At 43.2% G+C, this 27,310-nt stretch overlaps 1 protein-coding gene across 5 annotated transcripts in view; it reads right to left on the bottom strand.

Annotated features, from left to right (window-relative positions):
- MARCHF3 (membrane associated ring-CH-type finger 3) overlaps positions 1 to 24,795 on the bottom strand; it is an 80,360-nt gene extending 55,565 nt beyond the window's left edge. For 2 of the 5 annotated variants that reach the window (XM_064439537.1, XM_064439538.1), the window contains exons 1-3: positions 24,622 to 24,794; positions 23,962 to 24,138; positions 22,454 to 22,599 (exon numbers count right to left, since the gene is read on the bottom strand). Coding sequence is in view for 1 of the 5 variants with exons in the window: in XM_064439536.1 (XP_064295606.1) it covers positions 22,454 to 22,457 (4 nt within the window). In the remaining 4 variants the exon portion in view is untranslated. Of the gene's footprint in view, positions 1 to 22,453; positions 22,600 to 23,961; positions 24,139 to 24,621 lie in introns of all 5 variants that reach the window. The other 3 variants (XM_064439536.1, XM_064439540.1, XM_064439539.1) reach the window with 3 other exon arrangements.
- Positions 24,796 to 27,310: the final 2,515 nt, after the last annotated feature.

The following is a 27,310-nucleotide window of genomic DNA, read 5'->3' as shown; positions in this document are numbered from 1 at the left end:
ACTCCATTAAGAAAACTCCATGGCCAGAAAGAGTGCTATAAAAAGGCAAAAGACAAATGTAGCATTCTCTGTCCTAGAGCATCTCTTACAGAACTGTCTATAGAGCTTGGTTATTTTCCTTCCTACCAAGAAACAGAAAAATAAAAAAGATCCCCCCCGTTCACCCCTGGGTATTCTGCACAGTCATAACCTACCCAAAGTATTACACCAGAGCTGTTCATGTCACACCACCCTGACATAACAAGCCATGTTAGCCTGTCTGAATAGCAAATTAAAACCAGTCCTCCCGCTTTCTCTCAGCCCCTTCACAATGTCTCTTCCCTGACCATAATTCACCCTGAAGCCTCACAGCACATTTTGAGGCCTATTGTTACAGCTTACTGTGCATCCAGTAGCAATCAAGGTGATCTATTGTGCTAAGGACCGTGTGTATCACACAGATGACTGCATGACAGCTCCAAGTTACAAAACTAAAAGTAATTTAAAGTTAACATCTTTTTTTAAAAAAAAAAAGATTGCAAAGCCTTTATTCTATTAACTGAGGCCATAAAGATTCGCTCCAGCAAATGAAGAGACTCCCCTGTTGTATGGAGCTCACCTACTGTACACGCTTTTCAGCATAACTTTCAGTAGCAGAAAATTACTGAATGCATTAGGACTTAATTTACTGTCTCATCTTCCACCGTCCTTATAAGCTAGCCACTGAGCCAGCACATATGGCAGTAACTTACATACAGCATGACTTAGAGGCCAAGCTTAGACGTGTATTTTCCAGTAACTGAATGAATTTGCGCTGAGTCTCATGCACTGTGACCACATCCCAAAAGCACCGGAAATACACTTCAGCTGTTAAAGCCTGATATTAAATGTTTTCATGTATTTAAACACACAGAAGGTACTGTACGGTGGTGGGAATGATGGGAATTTAACCAGAAGAGCTCACTTTGCTAGGTCATTTAACAACAAACATACAAGGCAGTGACTTGTTACTACTGATAGCCAAAGGCTTTTTCATAAGACTAGGTTGTTAACCTGCATGTTATTTTTAATTTGTAATTTAGACAGCAATTTTCACTTGCTATAAGGTACCTTGAGGACTACAGCAGGTATAGCACTCTATCATCTTCTACCCTGCAATGTTAAGCAGTGCAAAAGCTACTGAAAAGCAAGTAGCAATGCTCAACTCTGAGATGGCTATATATTTTTTAAAAAAAAGTTCAGATGAAAAGTGGCTGTACATACTTATGAGAAGACTACACTGTAAAACAAGCTGTAATCCTCAACAGCGTCATTCCTTGCCTTTCACTTCTTTGAAAGAAGGACAGAAAATTCCCAGATACAAGGTAAAGAGAAGTTGCTCTTTTAAAGTATGCTAAGCATGCACAGGGTTATCTCCCCTGATTTTGATAGGCCAGTACCTGGTAAAGGTCAGCACCTCATTCAAAAGGACAGTGAAACACAGTTGCTCTGTGCTACATCCCCACTCAGCAGAAGAGCAAAAATGAAGCAATGAAGCTTTATCTCTTGTGGAGAGGAGCACTGAGCACTGCCACACCTGAACTTTCCCCTACAATGCACAGAAAGGGGAAGGTACTTAGAAACAACTCAAAGTACTATCAACAACACGATACTCAGGACTAGTGGGCACTAGGAAGACTAGGACTAGTGAGTGACCTGGGGACTCACAACCCCAGTTGCTCTGTGCCTGGAAAGCAAGCTCCCAAGGCAGCTAGAATCACCTCTGCTGCCATTCCTACCGACATTCCTCTGCTCTTCATTTAATGGTCAAAAATCCTTAAAAGAATTCCAAGGTCAAAGGCTTCTTTGTAACTTGTTGAACTACACAGTGTAAATCACTTCTTTCTTTAAATCAGAAAGAGATAAGTAATGTACTCTATCACCCTGGCACTTCTCACTCCTCCTCCTGGCTTTACCTTTTTTTTTTTTTGGGGGGGGGTGGAGGGGTGGGGTGAGGGTGGAGTGGCTTTTCCCCGGTAGAATTCAGGGTGTTTCATCTTCTCCTTTTAGAGATACACAATTTTTGAACCCTCTCTTTTCCCTGTTCACTCCTGCATCTCAAGCTTAGATTTTGTGTCTGTGTGCTACAATTATCTTTTGCAGGGTATCTTCTCCTGTTATCTTCAGCCAGCTATTTTCTCCTCCCATTTCCCATACACACTGTACAAAGAAGAGCTACAAATGGTGGCATCTAAAAATGGGGGAGCTCAATCCACTCAACTAATGAGAAAACCAGGGTTTGCAGATGTTTGTAAAGCTATGTCTCTTTCCCACCATTTAAAGGAAAAGAGCAAGAGACTAGGTTTTCAGTTCACACTGTATCAATGAATTTTTTGCTGTAGAAATCTCTTTTCCATAAGACCCCAGCTAGGAAGGAAAATCTCCTAGGAGAAAATTAAACCTCTGACACTGTGACTGTTGCAACACACGACCATTTCTTTCTGCCCCACACCCTCTTCCATCACAAAATCTTCTGGTTGCCACAGGAGAGGGAGGACAGGTCTCCACCATGCTGCCTTTTCCCTGGCTGGTTTTAATCACTTTCCCTGTGAATAGTTAAAAACAATCAGAAACTTGCACCTTCCGCTCATCTTATTTCAGCTTAATGCTAGCTCCACACTGGTCATGTTAGAGGAGGACACAATTATCTGGAGAAACAGGCAGGGGAACGACTGGCCTCTTGTCAGGCTTGCTGCTGACATTATGTTTCTAACACGCAACTCCTGTAAATGTTCACTGTTGCTTAGTTAATATCTTACAGAGATGTTGGGAAGGAATGAGCTGGGCTCAGAAAGGCATAACTGCCTGACCTCATCACACAACAAAAGCAATCTCTGCAAGCACAGAAAGCATTCTGACAAATCTTTCTACTTTAAAAAGTTATCCTCTCTTTTCTTTTTTCAAAAGCTACATGTAAAGTCGGAAGACTTTTAAAACGACTGAAAGATTCTGCCCCTTGTTACAGTACTAACAAATGTTAATGCTTCCAGGCAAAACAGAGTTAAGGCAAGACTGAAATTACCCAGACTCAGGACTGACATGCAAGGCTGCCAGTATGGATTTCAACCCATTAAAAAGATGCACAAATGACAGGAAAATGTGTTGATGCACTCAGTCTCTCTTTTCACATAGAAAGACCCAGCTTTATCACTATTAAAGTATTTATCTCTGTTTTTAGAAATATCAGACGTTTGACTTCTCTCTTTCTGAATCAGGAAACCTCAGCAAGCTAAAAAAACCCTACTTTGACTGTAACTTTTTAAAGATGAAACCCAAACACATAAGAGGCAAAGGATTTTAAACACTGGGTTTGGACTTCTTAAATCTAAATAGCTTCCAATAAAAAATAAAGGGCACAGAGACCTCTGTGAAAGACACTCCTCCTTGTTCTTGCAAGCAGAGGCTGTCCAAACTCTTACTCCAATTTATGAATATTTTGATGAACCCTCAGTAAGAATAAAAAATACAACAGGAGGCTGAAAAGAAATACCACATCTACATCCCAGATGCTTAATAAAAAGTATTTTCAGGCATAGAAAGTGAAGAGACACCAAATGCATCCTTTTTTCTCCTTTAAGCATTTTGTCTGCATGTAGAGAGAATTCCACTTTATTTTTTTGGTAGCGTAGGTAAAACTCTGCTCCTATCTCCTGCCAAGCTACTCACCTGCCACTCATCCCCCCACCCCCCAAAGAAAAAGCTGGATGAGGACCAGAATTTTATAGGAAATGAAGAAAATCCCATTTTTTTGTACAGTTCTGTTTTTTCTCAATACATTGAGATAACCTGTAAATCAGCTTGAAGTATTTTAATGTATGGTTTAAAGACAAATATGCGTGCTGTATGTGTGTATATATATACATGCACACACAGAGCACAGCTTCTGGTGGGACCCCAGAAAACTGGGAAGAAATCAGGACTCTTCCTCAATCCAGTGAAAACAGAGATCACCTGTCCAAAAGACACACTTAAATATCAGCTATCCCTTCTGAAAAAATCAGTCCTCCAGGCTTGGTTTCACTCCACCTACAGTCCTGTCCTAGGATGCCGTTATATCACATTACTTCCAGATTTCAGACAAATTATTTTACAAACAGTGTAAAAAGATGAAGCACTGAACACTGTTGCCTTCCATCAGTTATTTCTCTTTTTATCTAAGGTTACCTACTTCAAAAAAAGGTGGGGGGAAACAAACAAGAGAGAAAATCAGCATCAATTTACAAATTTAATATTGAGTAGGGGTTAAAAAGAACATTCACAGTGCTTGAAGGTAGAGTTTTTAATTATTCACATACATATTGCTAATTTCTTTATGAATGAGTACTGGACTAGAACCACCATTGATACTTCTCTCCACAATCCCTGCACAAAAGTAGTATAATACACTGCCATTTAGCAGTTGGCAGAGTGATCACAAAGATGCAGGCAGTCTGTAAATTAAGTGTCATACTTTTATTTAGAGGTACTTTTTCAATGCCATGTGTCTGTTTTTAGCATGTTTCCTCCCTTCCTTAAATCAAATCAGACAGGTCTGTATAAATAAAACATGATAATCCACAGATGCTAAATTCTCAAATGTGAATGTACAAATGCTGTGATTTGTTTCTCAAACTCTGAGAAAACCAGTCAGTGTGTTTCTTCAATAAATATTTTTATTATTAAAAATAACAAAAAGAATTTGCTATATGCTGCCTTTGATCCACATTCCTATCCTACTGATTTTTTGACAGCAGGAGGGCGATGGAGACACAAGGGGCAACACAAGAAATTGCTTAAGGGAGCAGTATTTTCCCCCCCAAGGTTACAAGTCACACCATCTTACCAAACACAAGAAAAATGAGCCTTTGAAAGTATTCCGATAAAAAAAATAATTCCAAAATCTCTCTTCCCTTATAAAAGCAGAACAGACCCAAAGCCATGGAGTAGATACAGGTTCAGATCATTTCTAAGACACAGGTAGTACTGAGGTCCAAGACTTTGCTTTGGGCCTTTCCTGATTTTTTTTATTTTTATTTTATTTCAGCATATATACTGAGAAACTCAGCCACTGCTGTGAATGTCAGTGAATGACTGCTTGCTTAATACTGTAAATTGTACCTGTAAGAAAACTGAACAAACCAACACTGCAATTGTTGTGGTTTGGCACAGCTTCACTTTGGCTGCTGCTTCTGGATGGGGCGCAGGGTTTGGAGAGCTGCCAGTAGCGCTGATAAAGTGAACCAAACCATAAAACGTAACACAAGGGAAGAACAAGATACATTTGCCAAGAAAATGATGTTGGCAACAGCACAGCATCCTCACATACACTTTTAAACACTCTTATATTATTGCATAACACTTTAAAAATCTTTGATATGATATAAACTTGTCTTTTTTAAATAACAAAAATTAACAGCTGACAGCTACTTCTGTTATTGCTTTCCCCCATATTCATTAGTGCTGTCTTATTTTCCATGTTAAATACATTCCCCAGAGTGACAAATGTGCCTAGCAGAGTGCAGGCTTAACACACTAAGCTAGCATAACTCTCCTTAGATCCTACCGTGTACTAACCACTGCTCACAATTGATTTATAGATTCTGCCAGTGGTACTTTATTCACGCCATGTGGAATATGGAGAAGCCATGTACTTAACTTCCCCTGAAAACACTAGCAGTTCTAGAAAAAAAAGTTTATTCAGCATAAAAGAGGAGCACTGGTTCCTCACCCAACACCTACAGCGTAATGAAGTGGCTCTATTTCTGCTACTGAGCCAGAACAGCCAATACAAGCACAGAATTATTTTTACCTCTGCATATGGTGCAAGGCTAACTACTCCACCTTTGGCTCTTTATAGATCTACTACAAAATTCCAGTCAGAGATCCATAAACAGATGTAACAGAATGCCATCACGTGCATGCTATTGCTTATTTACAATTCTGAAGCCTAGGATTTCTAAGTGTCATTCTTGTTCCTGTACATAACTCGAGACAACTTGAGACCCCTTCCAAATAGTATTCTTATCTCCCTTTTTGTAACCAGTCATATACCTCAACAATTTGTACTGAATGACCATGAGCCAAACTGCACCAGATTAGAGTAGTACCCAAAATAGCTTCGGTCACACCTGCTAGAGCATGAGGTTCTGCTCTCATGCCCTCTGCACCAGAGTATGCACCATGACAGTGACACAAGAGGAGAGGTATATAAGGCTGAGATTCAGGAATCAGTTCACTTCTTGAAAAGTCATCTTTTACAAATTCCTACTCAAAATACAGTAAGAAAATAATTGGCCTTGAGAACATGCCAAATAGTGCACCAATCTTTCCATTTGCTTGCTGCAATGGGATAATGACTTTAATAACATATCCATCTGGAGCTCACCTTGCACATGTGCTGAGAAGAAATAATTAAACCTACCAACCAAAAGCTTAACCCTCCCATAAAAGGACTCGGTGTACGCTTGTGACAGCCTTAGAGAAGAGGATACCATTGTTTGCTTACCAGGAACATTCCTCCCTTCAAGTAAAAAGGCCCAAATATCTAACCATAGTTCTAGTACCCACCAGCAGTTCAGGACAGAGGCAGTGTATCAAGCAGCTGTCCAGGAACATGTCCCTCTTGACGAATAGCAGGTCTGCTGGGAGAGCTTTCCCTTACCTACAGGCTTCCTCTCTAGCTGACCAAATCCCTACTCTGTGATGACAGTCTTACCTCTTGTCACTGTGAACAGACCTACTGCAGATGGCTGGAGTTTTACATACATAATAGTGAATTCTCTAGGGAGGGTCACCTGGATCCATGACCACATTAAATGAAGCAGACATTGTGTTTATATTTCTACTCCTCAGTCTGGAAACGTCCACAGATCCATACCTGGATTTTATCAGAAAGCAGACAGCTATAGAGGACAATTTCCCCCCAATGGATAATGAAATAAATTCTGCTTTCTGCACTGTTTCTGACAGGATGAGGCATTAGCATATATTACAAAAAAGGTTTACTCATCAGCCTTGAAATATTCCAGACTAGGTTTCCATCTTGCCAGTCTGTTCTTACAGAGTGTGCTTGTCGAACACGAAACACACATCAATACCTCCTGTGAACATCCTGAGTTCTTAAAGAGGCAGACCAATAGCATCAGCTACCTTGGATATTCACCATTAAATTTTCCTCAACCTTCAAAGATTTGTCTCATTTCAGCTAAACAACAGAGATAAATGGTAAGCTCTTTGAACCTGCATTTGTTTATTTTTCCTTTGTGTAGTGCTACAGAGCTCTGCTTACGAGAGCCCAAGACATTAAGACCATGGTACTCTCTCCTATTATTTATCGTATATGCAGTTGACTTTACGGGTGATTGCCATGTTCATCTGAAGAACCTCTTTGTCAGCATGAAAAATGCAGTGCGAAGGCTCTGCAGACAGCCTTTCATTCTAGTGCTTGCCTAGCCAACACGAATTATTGGAGTTAGAAGTGAGGGATGGTGGTAGTGGCTGATGCTAAAAAGCCCTGAGGGGTGTGGATGGGGAGACCACCAACAATAGGAGAGAAGAGGAAGATAAAGGGAGGCAGTAGAGAAAGCAGGCAAGGCAGATACAGAGAGAAAAGGAAGACCATGAAATAGCAATCAACCAGCAATTAACAAAAGTCAAACCACAATTTGGGAGGGGGGGTGTGGAAAAAGCAAAGCTTTTTCTGGAAGGGAGAATACATTTGTAAGACTATGAAAATAAACTGAGGGCTAGCAAAGTTTAAAGATCAAGAACTGTTATTCTGTCCTTGTTAATAACCTTTTCAAACTCCTTTCTGAAGTGAAGGTTTGATCACAATCATTTTGTGTCGAAGACTGAAGGAACCTTGAAGCAGAATGAACTGTGCAACTACTTCGGCATAGGGAAGTAAAACGTGAAGCTAGAGAAAAGACAGATCACTATTCCCTTTGGCTATCATTAAGGAAAATCTAGTGACTGGTGATCACTGCCAAAAGGGATAATAATCTACCAACAGATGTCATTCAAGCTACCTGAAGTAAATCAGCACACTTGATATGACTTCAGAAGATATCCTGAAGGCATCTGGTCCTTCAACCATCACGGACAAACAACACTGCTACTGTCGGTTTACTAAAGTCATATGCAGCGTGCAAACCTACCACACCCCTGTAGCAAAGGGTATCAGTACTAAAATATTACTCAAATCATCCTTATAAGGCAGTCATTTTCATTTTACAAATAATAAAACTGAGGTGGAAAGAAGTACTGCCTGGCTTTCTCCTGCTTGCACACAGAATTAACGGCAGTGGCAGGAATAGGAAGCCCTGGCTGCCAAGCTTCCCCTTTTAACTGCTAGGCTGAACTCACTCTCTCCAGAGACTATGCTGCCGCAGCAGCAAAATTCAGTACAACTGAAGCGTAAGTCAGTTTATGCAGCAGCAGGCTCTGTCAACTTACAAGGAAGATTTAGCATCCCTTTCCTTGGCTGCACCTCAGAGCACCATGTACCATGCACATACCCTGCACTGTGCTCCAAACACTGTAACCAAATGTTAGCGCTGGATCCCATTAAGATCAGTTGTGAAATGAATTGTTACGTAGTCAAATCCAAAGCAACTCTAGACAGAACCTTGCTTTCCACCTAAAATTTTACGGTGCACAGTTCTTGTTCGCTGCTGCTAAGCTTAAACTCCAGTTGCCTTGCCAGCCTGTCCACACATGCTTCCTCAGATTCTTTTTTGGGTGAAACCACACATGTCTGATCTGAGCCCTTTTCCACAAGGACGCTTCAGTTTCAGAACTGAAAGAGGCCAGAGAAGGAAAAATATCCACTACTATGCTTTGTGTATTAGAAAAGAAATTTGCAAAGGCAATTTCTCTTGTCATGGAGAGAGGAAGGGAGGGAGGGCTGAGAACATTTATATACAAGTTACAGGAGAAATGCCTACCTTCTGCTGTTTCGCCCAACATGTCTATAAAGCCATGACAAATTGTGAGGAAGACCAGAGAGAGTCAGAATTTAACTTTCATTAAATAGAGCAGTTTTGTTCACAGGATCTCTTCCTATACTAATTAACAGTTTTCCAAAAGACTCTTTCTGATCAATATTTCCTATCTCACTTTAAGAGCCTGCATTGCCTCTGGTGCTAGACTGTGTGGTGGCTGCTCCAAAGTGGTGCACAAAAATGAACAGACACAAAAAGGGAGGAGTTTCAGGTTTTGCTTAATAGACCATCTGGATCACACAACACACAAAACTGCTCATTTAATAAAATGGGACACATTGGTCTGTTTATATTGTAACTTGCAGCTGCTGTGACAGTAAATTCAATGTATCTGTAACTGGCCACAAACTGGTCTTCACACAGGTGCAAGGACGTTGCAGGAAAGATTTGTTGCTGAAATTCTTACAGATTTTTCACACGTGGCTCCACTGCAAATTGCCTGGGTAAGATAAAAGAGCACCCTCCTCTGCCTTATTTACAAATGCCCAGAAAACCCTTGATCTCTGCTTCATGACACTGATTAAGCTCTGATAAAGATACAGCTCTAGAAGTTGTCTGGGATTCACAGTTCAAACTGAAGTCAAGAGATACCACACGTATTCTTTAGCATGACACCTACGACTGAGAAATATATTAAATCCTAAGACCAGTACTAAAATTTTGTTCATAAGGACTCCCCTTCAGATTGAATCTAGTCACAAAGAACACCAAGTCAAAAATTGTTTTTAGTATTACTGGTAAGTACAGAAAGAAAGGAAAAGGGGTAATGATTTTATCTTTTTATTATAGCAAGCTAGTGAGCAAAAACAGAAAAGAAAATCTGTGTTCACATGTTTACAGATCACTATATTCTACAGCATATGCACAGCATCAAGAATATTCATATTACAATTGATCATCTATAGATACTATCAGGCTACAAACTCCCTCAGTGAACAAACTCTAACTATTCTCAGCCTTTTACAGTACAGTTACTGAACACAGGCTGTTGGGAAGACAACAGATATGCCTTGAAAATTGTATTTCTAAGCAACGTTACACTTCTGTTGGTGCTTAACCATCTCAAATATTAAAAAGACTAATCAGAAGTTCAGAGAGAATTCAATAATTCTTTATTCAGGTTAAATGAGACCCTGCACCTAGGGCAGGATACATACATTAATATGAAGTCACTCTTCCCAAACTATGTCCTCCTTTTCCTCAGGGGCTTTTCAAATTTCTAGTCAGTAAGAGGAAACTACCACTTGCAGAAGTGCACCTCAGCCTTTGTTAGTCTTGGCATTCCTCTTGGTAACATATGAAGTTAGAGCCTCAGAATACCCAATTGGTTTGGAGCAGTTTATTATCTGATAGCATGATGAGTAACAGTGCACGTGCAGACCTTCAGCCTTGATTACGTCTGAGGCTGCAGTTTTAGTTTGGCTCCCCATAATCTGGCAGAATAACAAGGACACCACATGCAAAACTACAGCAAAACTCCTCTGGAATGCCACAGCTACTTACTGCGTATTGATAGTGGCATTACCGCGAAAGATCATCTGTTGCTTGTTTGTTAATGGTTGTGCTAATGCATGAAGTACTTTCCAAAAAAGAAAAACAGGTAAACTCCTTGGCCTAAAGCATTTATTATCCATATACAAAAAAGAAACAGTGTAAATTAGAGGAGAATAAGAAGATTTATTTAGGTAAAAGGTGCTCACATCTAGATAATTCACCCTTTATAGTGCTACAGTGATGATTTATGAGATAGGGCTGTTGCTTAACTAAAATGGACTGTCAGCTCTAATTATATATTATTATTAATGTTGAAAACTACTGGACAAATGGTCAAGGATAGCTCTTCCAAGTAGAATCACAGAACCACAGAAGGGTTGAGGTTGGAAGGGACCTCTGGAGGTCACCTTGTCCATCCCCCCTGCTCCAGCAAGAATATATGAACTATTTGCAATTACTCTTCCTGTGTCACTATCTGTCAGCAAGTTTCCTCATAGGCATTGTGGCAGGCATTTACCTTCCAGAAGGGTCTGGAGGAGGAGACACATGAACCTTCTGAAGACAAAGTCATGAACAGCTTCCCAGATATGGGAGCACAAATGAAAACACAGAGACAATAAGAGACTCAGTCAAACGATGTACCGAGGCAGGCCTGAATGGTGAAACAGATGATAGAAGTGGCAATAACATACTACAGAATACAGGTATCAATGAGGTACAGTTATGCGGGACTTTGAAGAGGATTTTAATTTGGTTCTGTGGAGGCATCCAAAGAGGAGGTGACAAATCCATGTCAAGTACTGCTGTGGCCATCAGGAAGAACACAGTACAGTTAATTGCCTGCAGGACAGAGTCAGAAAGAAAATGAACGGCCACAGATAACGTAAAAGAATAATTAAAAACACTGTTCTCGGTATGCAGTACAATTAAGCAGGCGATTACAGTACAATCTGAGCAGGAGATTACAGGTCTTGGTTACGAGTCTGACAAGCTAGACTGAGAACAAGGAGAAGCAAAAACAATAGCCAAATACACATACAAGGGAAAAGATAAGCGGTCTGATTTTTTGTGCTCAAGTTTTTGGAGACCCTCATTCAGAAAGCCTCACAGGGGTGGGCTATTGAGGAACAGACAGATAAAATGCTAAGAAAAGAGAGACAGGTTTAATTGTTAGTTATTAGCCACAACTGCAGGCGTCACCTAAAATAAGATGGTGGAGGGCAAGGGATGGGACGACAAAGGACTAAAAAGAGACTGTGTCTGCAGAGCAGGGCAGAACTGCTCTTCCCTGTGCTCTGCAGTTTTAGCCTTTGTGCATGCACCAGCACATCCTGCTGGTGAAACAGGTACTAGCCACAGTCCAGCCACACTGGCCAGTCACCGTGGGGCACTTCTCGGAGCTCACTGCAGTACCCCTCCTGCCGGTGACTGGCCAGCCACAGACGTGCTTACAGTAGCCCCATCCCACTTAGGATGATTTTGTCCAGAGAACACTGCTGTATCATACACCACAGTTTTGCACCGCACAGGGAGTGATACAACGCAGTGGCAGTCCATACGTAAGTTTCACAGGCAGAGCACCACTGACTTGCTTACTATTTTCTCAAAGAGAAGCCTGATTACTACAGACGTGCAGCAAAATCCCACTGCTACTCAATGACCTGTACAAGCAGCTTGTGTAACACCGGTTTCTGTTCGACCTCTAACTCCCTCTAACAATTCTAAAACAAACCTGTTGCTTGGGGAGGGAGGGAATTCCAGGCCATGCCTGGACACCTGACAAAGATTATAGATCTGAAACTTAACTAAAGGGTCACATGCTCTTGGAAGCTCCCCGACAAGAAAAATGTCCCTGAATGCTCCTTTTAAAAGGCTGAGAGAGACTGACTTGAAATGTGTTGCCTAAAGTTAAAAGTGTTTAATCCAGAGAACGGTACATGCAAATGTGAGCCTAGAAGTTTCTGCAGGTTACTGCAGCCGCCGTGCGCATGGTGTATACCCTGTATTTTCAAGCTTAGGTTATTTCTGCTCAGGACTTTTGGTGAGCGAACAAATACTTGCTCTCATAACAGATTCAAATTCAATCATCGCTGCATGACTCTATCTACTCATCCAAATAACCCCAGGCTTTTTGGGCATGTATCCAACTGCTTTAGCGTGACAGGACGGTTCCAGTCAGTAACCTAAGCCAGGTCTCAGTCTAGCACCAGCAAATGTACTCCTGTAAGCAGGATGCAGAAAAGCTTACGTTCTGCTCCAAAATTCTGCTTAAGTTTATATAAAGTTTGCTTTCTTCCTTTTTTTTTTTTTTAAAGAATTACAATTTTCAAAGATAAACTGGGCTGCGGTTTTTTCCCATCCTATAGAAGCTTGAGGATTCTCCTAGAGAAGGCTGAGGATTCACATGGATTTGTGAAAGTATGTGTCTCTTGCCTCTCCCTTTTCTGGCTCACAGGTCAATTTGTATTCTGTTACGGAAATCAAATATAGAAGTATTTTTTAGCAAGGATTTCCATTTAAGACATTCATACACCTTAGAGAAAAAACCAGCTGAATATTCATGGGATTCTCTGATTCAACAGTGAGCAAAGAAAACACTGACATTATTTCTAGTCATCACTTTGAACTTAAACACATGAACCATATAACTGGGGTGGGCAATAGAAGACTAGCAGCTAAGATCGGCTAAGTAAAGCAAATTCCCAGGTTACCTGACATACTAAGTAAAAGTAGCTACATGAGTTTTACCCGATTAGAGGTAAGTATTTTTTCCCTTGATATCATATTGCGTGCTTTTCTTAATGAGCAGATTAAATGAAAAACTATTCCTAACAGGGGCACAGAATTAATTCAGATAAGGCTATGCATTTCAATAGTGTCCTGACTTCCATGCATTAACTAATCCCTTCTAAATGTATTCTCAGATAGGCATACTAAGGCTCAGCTGTTTCACAAGGAAACAGAGGCAGAGATGAGAAGACTTAAAATCAGAGATGGCCCAAAGATGATTCTGCTGTAGGGAGTTGGTCAGCAGCAGACAAACCTACACAATCCTTACTTTTTCTCACTACAGAACTGAGCTGTCTGGAGACAATGGGAATGACCAAAAAAAAAAAAAAAAATAGTTCTTCCTAAAGCTGTTCCTAAAGTTCTTCCTAAACTGAGAAATTCAGCCCGTGCAGTGTTTCAGATACGCATAATGTACAATAGCAAGGGTGGCAAGATACACTGGCTTGGCTTATAAAAGCTGTGGCATTGTTCATCTCATGTTACGCTACTGAGTAACGTCCTTGTTCAATTTTTCCACGGTGTCTGCAAAGCTTAAAGCTCAGATCTGAAATTTGAAAACTGCATTTTATATCTTCTCTACTTCTCGGCCAGAAACCCACTATGACTAATATCAGCAAGATCTTCATCTGAGATACTGGAAGCGCTCTTGTAATTTGCTTTTGCATCATTGAAATTTTGGGGATATAAATGATGCTCAATAATCACATCGCTTCTTATTTCCATTGTTTTCCAAGTTTTTTAAAAACAGATAATGAATGATCTTTGCCATTATGAAAAGTCTTAGAGAATGGGAGAGGAAAATAATTCTTTTCTGACAAAGTTTTTCAACAGCAGGAAAAAACAATTTCTTCAACTTATTATTCAACTTTTTACAGTGGCTTACACAGAAACCAATTACTTTTAATTTCCATTCAATTTTATGGAATGCCTCCACAAGAGCTCTCAACACAAAGCTAATATTATCCTCGCAGAGATAGCAGAATTGTAATTTTCATGTGTTTTTGATAAAAAGTAATATGGGCACAAGGTTCAAAACTGTCTTGAAATTGCTCTTTGGGTTTACGCTAGGCACGGCTGCACAAAAGCAAACTTCCTTGCGCAGTCACTGGAAGCTCAGACTGCAAAACTCAGTTCAAAGGGGCAGAAGTACAAAGGAAAGGAACAGTTACAACCCCGGAAAGCAAAATTAAAAGACTAAAAACTGATTCTGATAATCACTGGGATTTAAAGACTGCATTAAATACTAATACTTTCTATCAGAAGTACTTGAAGAACTATAGTTTAGAAATCTCCCCTTCTTTGAAATACCTGGTTGAATGCAAACTACCTTTCTGAAGACTTGCTGAAGCTATATTGATTACTTATCCGGCAAAGCCTACTCCAAATTTGGTTTTTTGCTAGTTTTAATCTGCAGACCCTAAGCAAGCTGAGAAAGAACCGCTTCACTATGAATGAGTAGCATTATGGTACCTCCCATGCCATTGCTGCCTGCGCACAAACACACTCCCAAAACCCCACCCTCCCAAACCTTCAAAACAAGACAGAAGCAGCTTGCAATATACCTGTTTAAATGTATTTCAGAAACTCTAGGGCCACTTCTGCCATAAAGCAGCTGCCTTTGTGGATCACAAAAGAGCTTTTAAAGTACACCATGCACACACAGAAAAGTGCAATGCCGAGCTCTGGCTCCAGCAGACTAGACTCACTCGGGTTACTTCAGCTGCATGTGTGTAACCAATAGATTCCTTCTAACTGCAACTGCTTCTGATACACATTTTTTATAAGCCCCTGATGTTTCCCACCCACACAGCCTGCAAAGTAAAAATGCCTTCCCGTCAAACTTTGCAAGGCCATCTTACCAGATAGAGAAACGCAGACACAGGTGTAGAGGCTGGAGTCATCTTCAGAAAAGTTTTTTTTCTTACCAGTGCTCCAGTATGTCTTTTCTAAGGAAACTCATTAGGAAATGGCATTCTAAAACTGTTTACATAATATATTTAATGACTGGAAATTCTGATTGGAAACTTATACCATTTAAAACAAGTTCTAATACCCTTTGTTAAACTGGCTCTGATGTGATAACAGGATATAAAATAAACCCTGGAAATTAAGAAATTTTCCTTATGCAAAACACAAAATATGTGTGGTTGAGACAATCTGCTCCAACCTTCCTCCCATGTTCAATCTTCCCAGAATTATGACTCCAGTGAACAAGAGGATGTTCCTTAAACTGCTCTGACAGACATGGTAAGAAACACATACAATCGTTTTTGGCAGCATACTCAGGAACCTGGGGAGAAGTGAAAATACTCCACTTGTCAAGATCTGGAAAAATGCATTTGCTATTCTCTGTCACAAAAAATGGTTTCGGTGTGCCAGATATAGTAGAACAATAGGGTAAAAGCCTAAAACTGCTTGCCTTGAATAACAATGTTCCCAGAAGAATAATTTCCATTTGCAAAAAAAAAAAAAGTTGTAATTTGTTAAAATGAATGGAGGTATTATTAAAATTAATACAGATGTCTTAGGCTAATAGCTTCAGTGTTCAGACCTGAATATGTTTTTACCAAAAAACAGGAGAACATTACATGAGCCAAAAGACCTACAGGTATTCATGCATATTACCACGCGGCAGCTATCAGGGACAGATTTGTTTGTAACCTCCATTTATGGAAATACTGTATTTAAAGACTGATAAACTGTAGGCACTTTTGCCACCCTTCTTTGAAGTATGCCTTGTTTTCTTTGTCAGTCCATACTGGTTACAAATTTTGTTGCCTATTTCATAAATAGACTGGTCATCGTTTCTGTTTATTTTGAGATATCGTGATGACAAGCACCCTGTTTTGCCAGCAGGAGTAAGCCTGATATTGTTAATGATTACCTGTGGCATAAGGAAATCGAACCGAGTGACAACTAGAGGAGGCAGTTGGTTGTTCAGGAAACAAGCATGCTAGTAATCAGCACTTCTCATAACAAAACCTAACAAATCCATTGCTGATAGATTGGAATTTGTTACAACACCCATATATCAAATAACATTTACACAGTTGTGGTGGGTTTTCAAAAAAGCAGTTTGTAAGAATCTGGCTGGCAGCAGCAAACCAACAATAACAGAGTGAAACAACCCAAGGAAAACGGCAACAACAGAACAAGTTCTGGGCACTGGGGCAGGGCCCAGCAAAACGCTTCAGACCAGCTTAGGGCTTTGTCCAGTCTCGCTGCCCCAGGTGCAGAGACACACCCCAGTTTGTGTGTCCATGCAGTCGAACCCTCTCCAAATACTTTGATGGCTGCTGTGACAAACTGTAAAACTCTGTATACATATTTCAACATTGTGTCCATATGCATACGCTGCTGGGCATGATATGGATCTTGTTTTATAGATCTGGGATGTGAAGATTACATCGTGGTTACAGTTAAAATGGTCACTTCTCCTGCCTCTGGCCAGGGCTGCCTTTTGCCCCATCCCTTTACCATACATTTCATTAGAGCAGCCAGATGTGACAATATACATCAGCAGGGTTAGTAGTTTCATGCTCTCCAAAGGGTAAATTACCTACATCGTGCAACTGTAGGCTGGTCTTCACGGGCATATGCATACCTGCTTGTCACATTGGTGCTGCTGGAGCCTAGAAAAGCTCCAGTCAGGGGTCTGCGTGGGACACTGCAGTACGGATGATATCAAAGGAGGGTATGTTTACACAAGCTTTTGCAAGCAAAGAAGAATCCTGATCTACCTAACGCTCCCAGCCAACCCAGAACTGTATGAGTGGTTTTTGGCATGTGAGGGAACATGAGGTAATAACGCTAATGCAGCTTGGAGTAGAGGCAGAACAATTTTGCCCCCACCTCCTTAAATGTACCCTGAGAACCCATTAGATGGGGCTGGGTTACATGCTAGCACAGCTATACAGCTGCTGAAATAGAGCTGGCTTCTCTCTGCAGCACTGGACTCGGGGAGAGTGAGCAGACACCTGCCTGTACCCAAGGATGTACCCATACCCACTGGTCTTACAGGCACACTGTACCTGCAGAAAACCTTAAGCAAGTGTTGGTTTTCATCAGCAAACAAACACTATTTCCACTCCTATTTAGATAAAATCTAACTGGCCTGAGGAGTAATTCAGGAGCTCAGGTACACACTGCAGTTGCTTCCAGCCTAACCTCAACACAGGGCTTAAGCTTGTTCAACTTCATTAAATAGCTGCTGTTTGTAGAGCTGAGTGACCTCTACATAGGAGCTATGAGGCTGTCACCTCTCAGTCTTCTTTCTGTAGCTAATTGGAAGTGGCAAGGCTCATTAAGCTTCAGCAGCCAGGTTGTTAATTGCCTTATCCATGAATACTGTACAGATGATGTTATTCGCCATTACGTTGCATTAGGCAATATAATTTGTGAACAGACTTTCTACTTGTTGGCATGCACCAATTCAACTCTAAAAAACATCATTGCTGAGGAAAAAATAAACTAAGAATAGGAAGGTGCAGCTAGTGATTAAAGCACCATGGTCCCAGGAGACAGAAACAGGTCACATTCAGCAAACTACATGGGCTACAGTTCCCCCATTAAAGCCAAATTATGGCAGTGTTCAGACTACATTCCTTCTCTTTCCCCCTTTAACCCTGGTACTGATTCTTGTTCCCTCCCTTTCATTGGTAACTTACAGATGCTGAATTACCCCAAAATTAGTCCTACTAGAAAATAAACAAGCAGTTTTCTGCTGGGGTACCTCTCTGAGCCAGCTGAGCACCAGCCCTGCCCCGTTTCTCCAGATAAACCCCTTTGAGGCTCCTTCCCACTTACAAGGGGCCAGCTTGCTTCTTGCAAGCAATGCTGTGAGCCCCCTGGCCTCTGCAAAGACTCAGGCACAACAGGTTTGTTTCAGCTCCTCTGGGCACCCAGTGGAAAGGAAGGACGGTGTCCTTCTAGTCAGCTGTGGTGTAGGTGTCCTGGAGCAGGAGGATGTTCAAAGGCTCCCTTGGCTCACAGGGAGAGGAGACAAATTGAGAACACGGAGCCGATGTTTGACACACATCACCTCTCCTGTTCAAATTCCCACAAAGCTCCAGGACTGGCCCCGTCACAGCAACACAAGGGAGTTTGTGGTGGACAGGTTAAGGAACAGCCCTACTCTGCTCCTGCAGTATAAGTATCTTCCTCCAGTTTCTTCACCAGCTCATATCCTGTGTATGTTTTTCTCATCCCTTCCTGTTCAGGAAGCCCGTCTCCCACCCCCAGAAACCCACCTCTGCTGCGATGTAGAAAGGATGCCAGTCAGTTCATGACACTTAGCCAAGTTGTTCCATTCCTGTATCTTACAAGTACAGATTTCTTGTGCATTGAAAAGCCCTCTGTACAATTCAACAGTCCCAAGCACAACATGCTCTGCTTGCCATTTCTCCACATACTAGAAGTTTTCGTTTGTTTGTTCTTCATGTAAACCCACTGCTGAGAAGGGGACGCACTTCAAAACAAATTTTAAATAAGAAGAAATACAGAAAACTCACATGGAACATGGAAGTTTATCTCCTTTACTGATCTCCGTGACATAATCAAAGAGATATCACCATGATTACTGCAGCAGTGCATGCTGATGTCCAAGCATTGGGACCTACTGCACCAGGCACTGTACAAACACAGAGGGTGATTTAAATCCTTGTCCTGAATTGTTTAGAGTGCACAGGCTGACACTGAGCAGAGAAAAGGAAAACACAAAAGCAGAGTGATGATATTGGCAAATATACTGGTTCTACCACCCACACTTTAGAAGGGGAAGGATAGCAAGGAAAGAGAAAGGGTGAGGTAAACACCAGCACAACGGAAAAAATACAGGAAAGCGCAAGAGCTCAAAGGCAGAAAAAAGGTGAAGACAAGGAAGTTTGGAATGATGCTAAAGTGCCAAGAATGGGGATGTAGACATACTCCAGGTCAGAAAGAGACATGCCTGAGACAGATTTAACATGTGGTTTTGTTACAGTTAAGCGTTGTGTGGATGTTACCATTTTAAATTCCATGTTAAAATGCTGTTCCTCAGATTTTTCAGTGGGAATGAACAAGGCCTGGTAAAGCTATTTTGAATGAATGAGTCTCACGTCAAAAATTGAGGTTTTTCAACGTGAAGTCCACCCACAGGATACTACTTCCTTATATTGGGAAAAAACTTACTGAGGCATTTTGTCTCAGGCCTTAACCTGAATCTAAGCATTTAGTTTCCGGGAGCCATTAATCTGTGAGTACCTCTGAGATCCCAGTGTCCCATGGGAGAGGCAGCCCTGCTCCAGAGCTCCATTGGGAGGGGACACCAAGGGTACTCAAGAGGCCAAGGAGCACCCTGTTGGGCTAGGATGGATTCGTGCTGGGATTAGTGCTGAGCAAAAATGCAAGGTTTGGAAACTAAACATTTCACCTTAGAAACACCAAAACAACATGTTCTGATATTTCCAAGGGGAAGTTTTTTGAACTTTCTACTAAAGACTTTAATTTCAGGATGGAAGCAAGTACCAAGATACCAGAATTTTTATCATAACAAGAATCCCTATTTTGAGAGTTTACCCAGGAGAGCCGTAGCAGAGTCATGCTAGTCTTCAGAAAGAAACAACTCCTCCCTCTCTTCCTCCTCCTCCCTCAAAACCCCAATAAAACCACAACAACTTTGACTGCTATCAGGCCAGTGAGAATTCTATATTAAATTATTACCCTCAGCCACCCTGGGCCATTCAGCCAAATTAAGTCAAAGGGACTGCTGGCAGGCTTAAAATAGGCATGTGTTTAAGAGCTTTGCTGGCTTTGCTGCAGCAGTGAAGAAAAGGAAGTTGGAGAGGCATCAATCTGGAATTGAAAATATCATCAATATCTCCAAGACACAAAATATAATTGGAATTAATAATTAATTCTGGTCTACAGTGCCTTGCATGAAGCTTAACTGAGAGCTTAGTGAGAGATACTAGCATTTTTCCCTTCCTGTTCTTTTATATTCATGAGAAAATGGGTTCAGTAATCAGAAGAGAGAGAGATATAAACCACTGTGCTGTGGGAAGGGGTATATGATAGTAGGAGGAACTGAGAAATAACTACAGCACAGCACTGAGTGAACTGATACAACAAGGATGACATATGGGTAAGGCAAGAATTCCTTGATGAGTGTTCTACTTTGTATTATCGCTTTGGTGATTTTCAGTATTTCGATTTTGTGACAAGCCTTCCTGCACAGCATCATTAATATTTTTCCGCCCTTTAGGACTGTGGCTCTAAGCAGCAGCAGTATTTATTTCTGCCAGCTTCCAAATGAAAGGAAGACACACCCCTCAGCCATGGAAATCTGCTGTGCCTACCTTTATAATGCTCTCACATACTTTTCCCAAGTCTATAATCTATGTTCTATTTTAAACAAAGGATGCCCACAATGGCTCTTCTGGGCTTGCTCTAGCTAGCTGGAGTAATCTTTAGAGTAATACATCATTCGATCAATGATGGTCTGAAGATGAAACCATTCAGAAGGTTGGCAAAAACAACCCCTCTAAAATTTGTATCAAGGGACCTAGAGAAAAAACTAATTGTAAAGATAAAGCTATGCAGACCCTTGCTGTGTTTTCAAATGTAGATGAAGTTTCTAATACTACGTACATCTCTGAAAGAGTTTGTTATCTACTGCAGAGACAGAACAAGTAACACTCTATACAAATGCAGAAAGGTGTTGGAAGAGAGAGAGCAGACATATGTTGATTTTCCTTTTAGATAACCTGCATATTTCAGGAGCAACATGCCAGATTTCCCCTCTTCCTTGCCGCCTTTGTTGTTTACTCTTTCTCTCCCACTTTTTCTTCTGATGTTCTCCAATGCAGCCTTGCAGGTTGTGAACATACACAACTAGTGTTACAGGGGTCAGCTAAGGCACCAGTAACAGTGTAGGCACATTAATACAGAAGATAAATCAGCATGTGCGAGGACCGTGGTGAAAGCACAGCCAGTACCTAGGCTTGCCCATCTCTACCTGCTGCTGCAGCCAGAGGTTTGGTGAAGCAGGACTGGCTTTTTTTCTCACCATGAGGTCCTACTTCGTCTACATGCCACACTGGCTCCCAGCTGGGGGGGAGAGCAACTGAGCAAGCTAGAAAATTGTCTCCATGGTTTTTCCTTTATTTTCCTTGTCTTCTCCTCCTGTCTCTCACAGTCAGGGCTGTCCCCCACAACAGGGTGACACTAGGCTGTGATATTTGTTTGGCAGGACTCTGCCAGAGGGCTGTGTTATATAGCTGTTGTTACCCTCTAATCTTCAACCACATATGAAACACTTGAAGCTAATCCAGCTCCAGAAGTCAAAGGAGGATGCAAAATAAACAGTGTTCCTCTCTACTGTCCAGCCGCTGCAGACAGACAGACTAGTTTCAGGCAGGTCCTAAAGGTTAGTAACCACAGTATCTGCAGCTAACCAGTGGCAGAAGGAGGAGTTTTAGAAGCAAATTTGCAGCAACAACACAGAATTGCTATTATACCTGCATTAATCAGCTGTGCTATCTTTGGAGGAGCTCTCTTGGGTACCGTAATGCCCATTGTCCTATGCCATTTTGACATGCTCCAAAAGTCTTAAGTATCTGTTCTCACAGAGTTGGTGCTACATCACCCTCGCTGCTTTGGTACATGTTGCACAGCAAGATTCCTCCAACAGCAAAAAATAGTGGGAACCATCTTAGAAGCTACATCTAGCAGGAAGCCACAATGGCCATCAGCAAGCCATCAGATAGCAGAGGCAGCGCACCTTCCCAACTCTGCACAGGGCTGAGAAGTCCAGATGGGACGCAAAGCATTTTCTTGTCTTTCTGCAGAAAGCCATGGCAGGGTAAGGCAGAAAGCCCCACCCAAGTCCGATTGTTGCACAGCAGGCAAATTCAGGAAAGCAGAAGAAACCAGCAGAATCCAGGGTATTGTTTTTGCACCACCGGTGAAGAGAATAAAGAACTTTCCAATGACAAGCCCAAAGACCCTCTGAGGACCCCCTGACAGAATTTCATCCTCGTGTAAAGAGAAGAAGGCTTTGCCAGTATGTATGCCACAATAGCTATAATTATCCTGATGTGTTTAAATAAGCATTACATGCAAAATCATATTTTGATAGACCAAAATAGCTCTCATCCTAATTACAGACATTTGAAGTAGTAGATATTACTCACCCATTTAGAGCGCAAGCCTGTGAGCTGCTAGGCAGTTTGAAACATGCTTGAACTCCTGCTGTGGATGGAGCCTGTCTTTAACAGCACGTGAACACCATGCAGAAGTTACGGGCTTGATACAGAACTTACTCGTGAAATCCTGTGGCCTATAATAAGCAAGAGATCAGAACAGACAATAGACAAGGTCCCTTCTGGCTGGGAAATCTTGTAACCAGCTAATCCGTATGTTCCCGGATGAGTCTATTACCCTAGTAAGCCTGTAACTACGGCACACAAGTACTCCATAATCTAGAAGTTTCAAAACAGACATGGTACACCTCAAGGTACTGTCACAACAGTCATTAACATTTAAAGACCAGTTGCAAGTCAGCATCAGCCTAACAGGCAGCAACAGACTAAGCCATGAGCAATTAATTAAAGGACAATAACATTTAAAACCCTAGAGAACGCACATAACAGACTATGTATAATTGGCAAATCCACTGAGGTAAAGCAAGCCATAGTCTCGCTGGTTGTTCTCTGCTGCCACTCTCCACCTTATCCCCCTCCCTTTATAGACCGTGGGGACGGCAGAAGGGTTAGGTTACCCACGGGAGCGCTCCACTCAGGATCAGCACCAGACGGTTCCCAACACCGTACACTGGCTGCCTGGTCTGAAGCACACGGACATGAGTCATCATCAGTGAGAGTTTTTCTGTTTCTTTCAATGAGCATTGGATGGGTTTCAAATATCCTTGCCAAAACCAGTCATTTCTAATAGATAAATATCCTCTGCTTTTGCTGGTTTCATGACTTCGAAATGGCTAGATTACTCTGTACAGTCAGAGTTGAGACACTGCTCAGCACACCTCCTGCACAGCACCATCAACAGCCCACATCCGAGGACAAGTGCAACACAGGGTTAAAATTAAGTTTAAAAATTTGTTGACACTGAAAGTGAAACTCCTTTGACATATGCGGGCATTATCACTGAGCAGTTTCATAATCCCTTATATCTGCAAAGAGCCATATGATCCCTAGCTATTAAAAGGAGGAAAAAAAAAAAAAAGCAAAAGGATATGAAACTCCAAAACTGAATCTCAGAAATAGCTAGGGTTTGTCCCAGCCTTTGTAACAGAAATAAGCTGCGTTTCTTGTCTTTTTTTCTTTTTTTTTTTCCTTTTCCCCTTACCCCCAGAAAGTCCTCAAAGTAATTCTAGCTGAAAGAGTCTTCAGCTAGATCACTTTCACCTGAACATTTTTCCAGTCGGTTTACTGTCAGTACTGGTTTTTCATTTTTTGCGATGACAGAGTTAAAATTAAGCCTCAGCTATACTACAAAAAAGTAGCAGTAGTTCACCTGTGTACAGATAACGGGCTCCTCCCAGAGACAGGCATTTTTCCTCGCATGTGCCCAATTACACTTACTTCATTTACCCGGACCCTCAACTGTCCTTCCAAAACACAAACTAAACAGACAACAAAAAAGCCGCCACCAAAAGCCGCCGACCCCTGAGCGACCCGCGTACCCTGCCTTCGCTTCGGCTGGAGCCACAGGGCTTCGCTGCCATCAACCCACCCGCGGGCAGGGGCTCACGCACAGACCTCCTCCTCCTCCTCCTCCTCGCGGGGACGGGACGCGTCCTTGCTGCTGCTGCTGCTGCTGCTGTCCCTGGCGCGGAGGCGGCGTGTTTCCCGCAGAGGGGCTGAGAAGCAGCGGCGGGGACGGGCGCTGAGGCGAACGCTCGCCAAGTTCAGGGGCGCAGCCGGGGGCTCGGAGGCGGCGGCGCCCCCCCCCCCCCCCCCGCCCCGCCCCGCCCCGCCCCGCCCCGGGAAACCAGCGACACGCGTGGGGACGCGGTTCGCCACCGCCCCGCGGGGCCGCAGGGCAGATCCGCGGGCGGGCACGCGGGGAGCGGCGATTCCGCAGACCCCGCGGCGGCACCACCACCACCACCCCCCCCCACGCCGCGGACAGGCGGGGACACACGGCCGCGCCGCCGCCGTCCAGCGCCGCCGCGTCCTCCCGCCGCCCTCACCTGGCCCCGCGGCCACCTGCAAACGCGGGACCTGCCCCCTCGCCCCGCCGCCCGCCCGTCCCGTCCCGTCCCGTCCTGTCCCGCCCCGCCGCCGGCCCCCGGCTCCCGCCGCCCCCCGGCAGCCCCGCGTTCGCCTCCGCCCGCGCTCACCCTCCGCCGCGCAGCCCGGAGCCGGGCGAGCGGGAGAGACAGCGGGGAGGGAGGGAGGGAGGAAGGGAAGGGAAGGGAAGAGGGAGGGAGGGAGGGAGAGAGGCTGCAGCGCGGCGCCGCCGCTTCTCACAACTCGCTGACCCGCACGGAGGCGGTGGCGCGGTGCGGTCCCGCCCCCGCTGGGCAGCGCCGCCGCCCGCCCCGCCCGGCCCTGACCCGCACCGCACCCCACCGCACTGCTCTGACCGGGCTCGGCGGCACCGGCCGGGCGGCAGCGGGGCAGGGGCCCGGTCCCCGGCCGCCCGCACGGGCGCTCCCGCCCCTCATCGTGGCCCCCACGGCCTCGCCGTTAAGCGGGGGCCCGGCGCTCGGTGCCCAGCCCCGGGCAGCCAAAGCAGCCCCGGAGCCTGGGTGCTAAGGGGACCTGTGCGAGACCCACATCTCGGGTGAAGAAAAACCCAACAAACAAACATGGAAACACAATTCATCTGTTTCTTGTCATAAAGAAGTTAACACCTCAAAATACCCACTTCTCAGTAGTCTGAGAGGAAAACCTTTTCCAAAGACTGCTGCACCTCTGTGCCAGTGAAGCTTGTGTTGATCTCAATGAAAACATTCAAGGTGTTGAAACTCAGTTAAAGCTGAATCTAAAATGACGGCTCCAAGTTCCTAAGATAGCAACAAACAACCTAAAGGAAACATGAAGGTTAATATTTTTGTTTGCTTAATTATGGCTGTCCATTTCATGGCCTTTCTCAAGCAACCTTGTTTTCTTTGTTCAAAAATAAATGAGCATTGCATGGTTGAGGTAGTACCTAACTTGCTGTGTTTTTGTAAAACTTCTGTGTTTTCTTGATGTACATTAAAATGCCACTATATGCTTAAGTTTTACTAGAAGCCTAATCACGTGGGGGTTTTGCCATTGGTCTGCTTTCCCATTACTGGAGCAAAAAAAACCCCACTATCTTGGCACCTGGCTGTGCGTTCCCCCCCTATGACACAGGCACTCTTCCAGGTGGAAACAGCAGCTGCATGCAGGTGCTACCTGTGTATTAAAATGAAAGGAGAGTGCCCAACACTGGTTGTCGGAGTCACTCATTAAACCTTGGCAGAAGGCAGGTCAGTTAAATGAAGCAGAAATGGAGGTGTTCGCTGGAGTGGGAACATTAACAAAGTTGCTTGGAACACAGCCGTGCAAACAGATCTGCAGTGACAACCCTTAACCACCACGGAGACCTTGCTGGAATGGATGCCTCGCCTTTTAGAGTAGCAGCTTAAAACACATCTAGACCGATCCACACATCAAATCTATGTGTGAAGATGTAGCGTCTGACCACTTGTCTTCAAGCGTCTGAATTTTGTAGCAATGCTTTCAAGCACTTATCTCCAACTAAACAGGTTGTTTTGTAAGAAACAAAATTAATGAGCCTTAGTTAATGAGTGGGTTGGTGTCCTTTATCCCATAAACTTCCTTCCACTGCAGCAGCATGACTCCTTGGCATATTTGCCATGATCTGACTTGTGGACGAGAGACGTCAAATGTCACGGTCAGTACAGAGCTACCCTTCTGCTGTTTGCCTGGGAGGAGCCAGCTGGCCAAAATGCGTGGTGGCTTCATTCAGCATGCTTTTCCCCCACTGGCAGACACGGATGGAGAGATTTCTGCCACCTTCCTGGGAGAAGATCTTCAGGAAACTTGTACGAGTGTAATAGTGGGGAAAGAAACCACCCCATCTGGATCACTTTGTTGAACTGGTCCCTGGGTTAAACATTCCTGGGAGGGAGTAAGAGAGGAAGGCGAGAAGGGAAGGAAAAGAATTGGACTGATACATGATTACGTGGTCCAAGTCTAATTTCTGTAGGAGGCAAGCTAAAAATACATGGCCTATAGTAAGGCCCTGAATTAAAGCTGACAGTTTCATATACACTCATCACCACAGTATCTAGGTCCATTCCAGTAATGCATGTCGCATGTGTTCCTTCACCTTCTCCCCAGGAGAAGTTGTTGTAGTTGCGTCTCATTGCAGTAAGATTTGTGTGTGTGTGTATGGTTGGGGGAGGATTTATTCCATATTCTGTGTATACAGTTTGGATCAACCGTATACACTCACGAAGGCAACATCAAGGAAAAATGTGGAAGGTCTAGAGTGCTTTCAGTGCCTGCAGTTCACTCCACAGGCAAGACAGACATCTGTGAGTATTTGCCTCCTGGAGGAACTCATTTCAACGTTTGAGTATCCTGGGCATGGGTCATGTATCACCTGAAGATGACAACCAAGAACAAGAATTTGATCTGAAATGCTACGGGGAGGGGCGGGGGGTAGAGGACAGAGTGTGGTTTTGTTGTTCTTACCATGCCTTTTGCCAAGGCAGCACAAGTCAGTATTCAGCTGGAGTTCCCTAATTGCTGTAACTTTCCAGTTCAGCTGTACCTCACAGCTCCAGTCCCACCCTGCAAGAACTTGGGTTTGGGGCATCCGAAGTACAGCAACTTCACAAGAATGGGATGGAGCCTTCTTGCCAGCAGGATATGACAGAAAGCAGGCATGATATTGGTACAGAATAGAGCAAAGCTGGCTGGAAAGTGATGCTGTCACCGAGCAAAAAAATGAGCTATGATCTTGCAAACACTTGCACATGTGGCTTTGTTTACTTCCATGTGTTGTGGCACTCGTAGTTAATCCAGATG

The sequence above is a fragment of the Phalacrocorax carbo genome, chromosome Z (assembly GCF_963921805.1).
Source record: "Phalacrocorax carbo chromosome Z, bPhaCar2.1, whole genome shotgun sequence".
NCBI lineage: Eukaryota > Metazoa > Chordata > Aves > Suliformes > Phalacrocoracidae > Phalacrocorax > Phalacrocorax carbo.
Note: the sequence above shows the minus strand (reverse complement) of the source record. Positions and strands in the feature narration are given on the sequence as shown.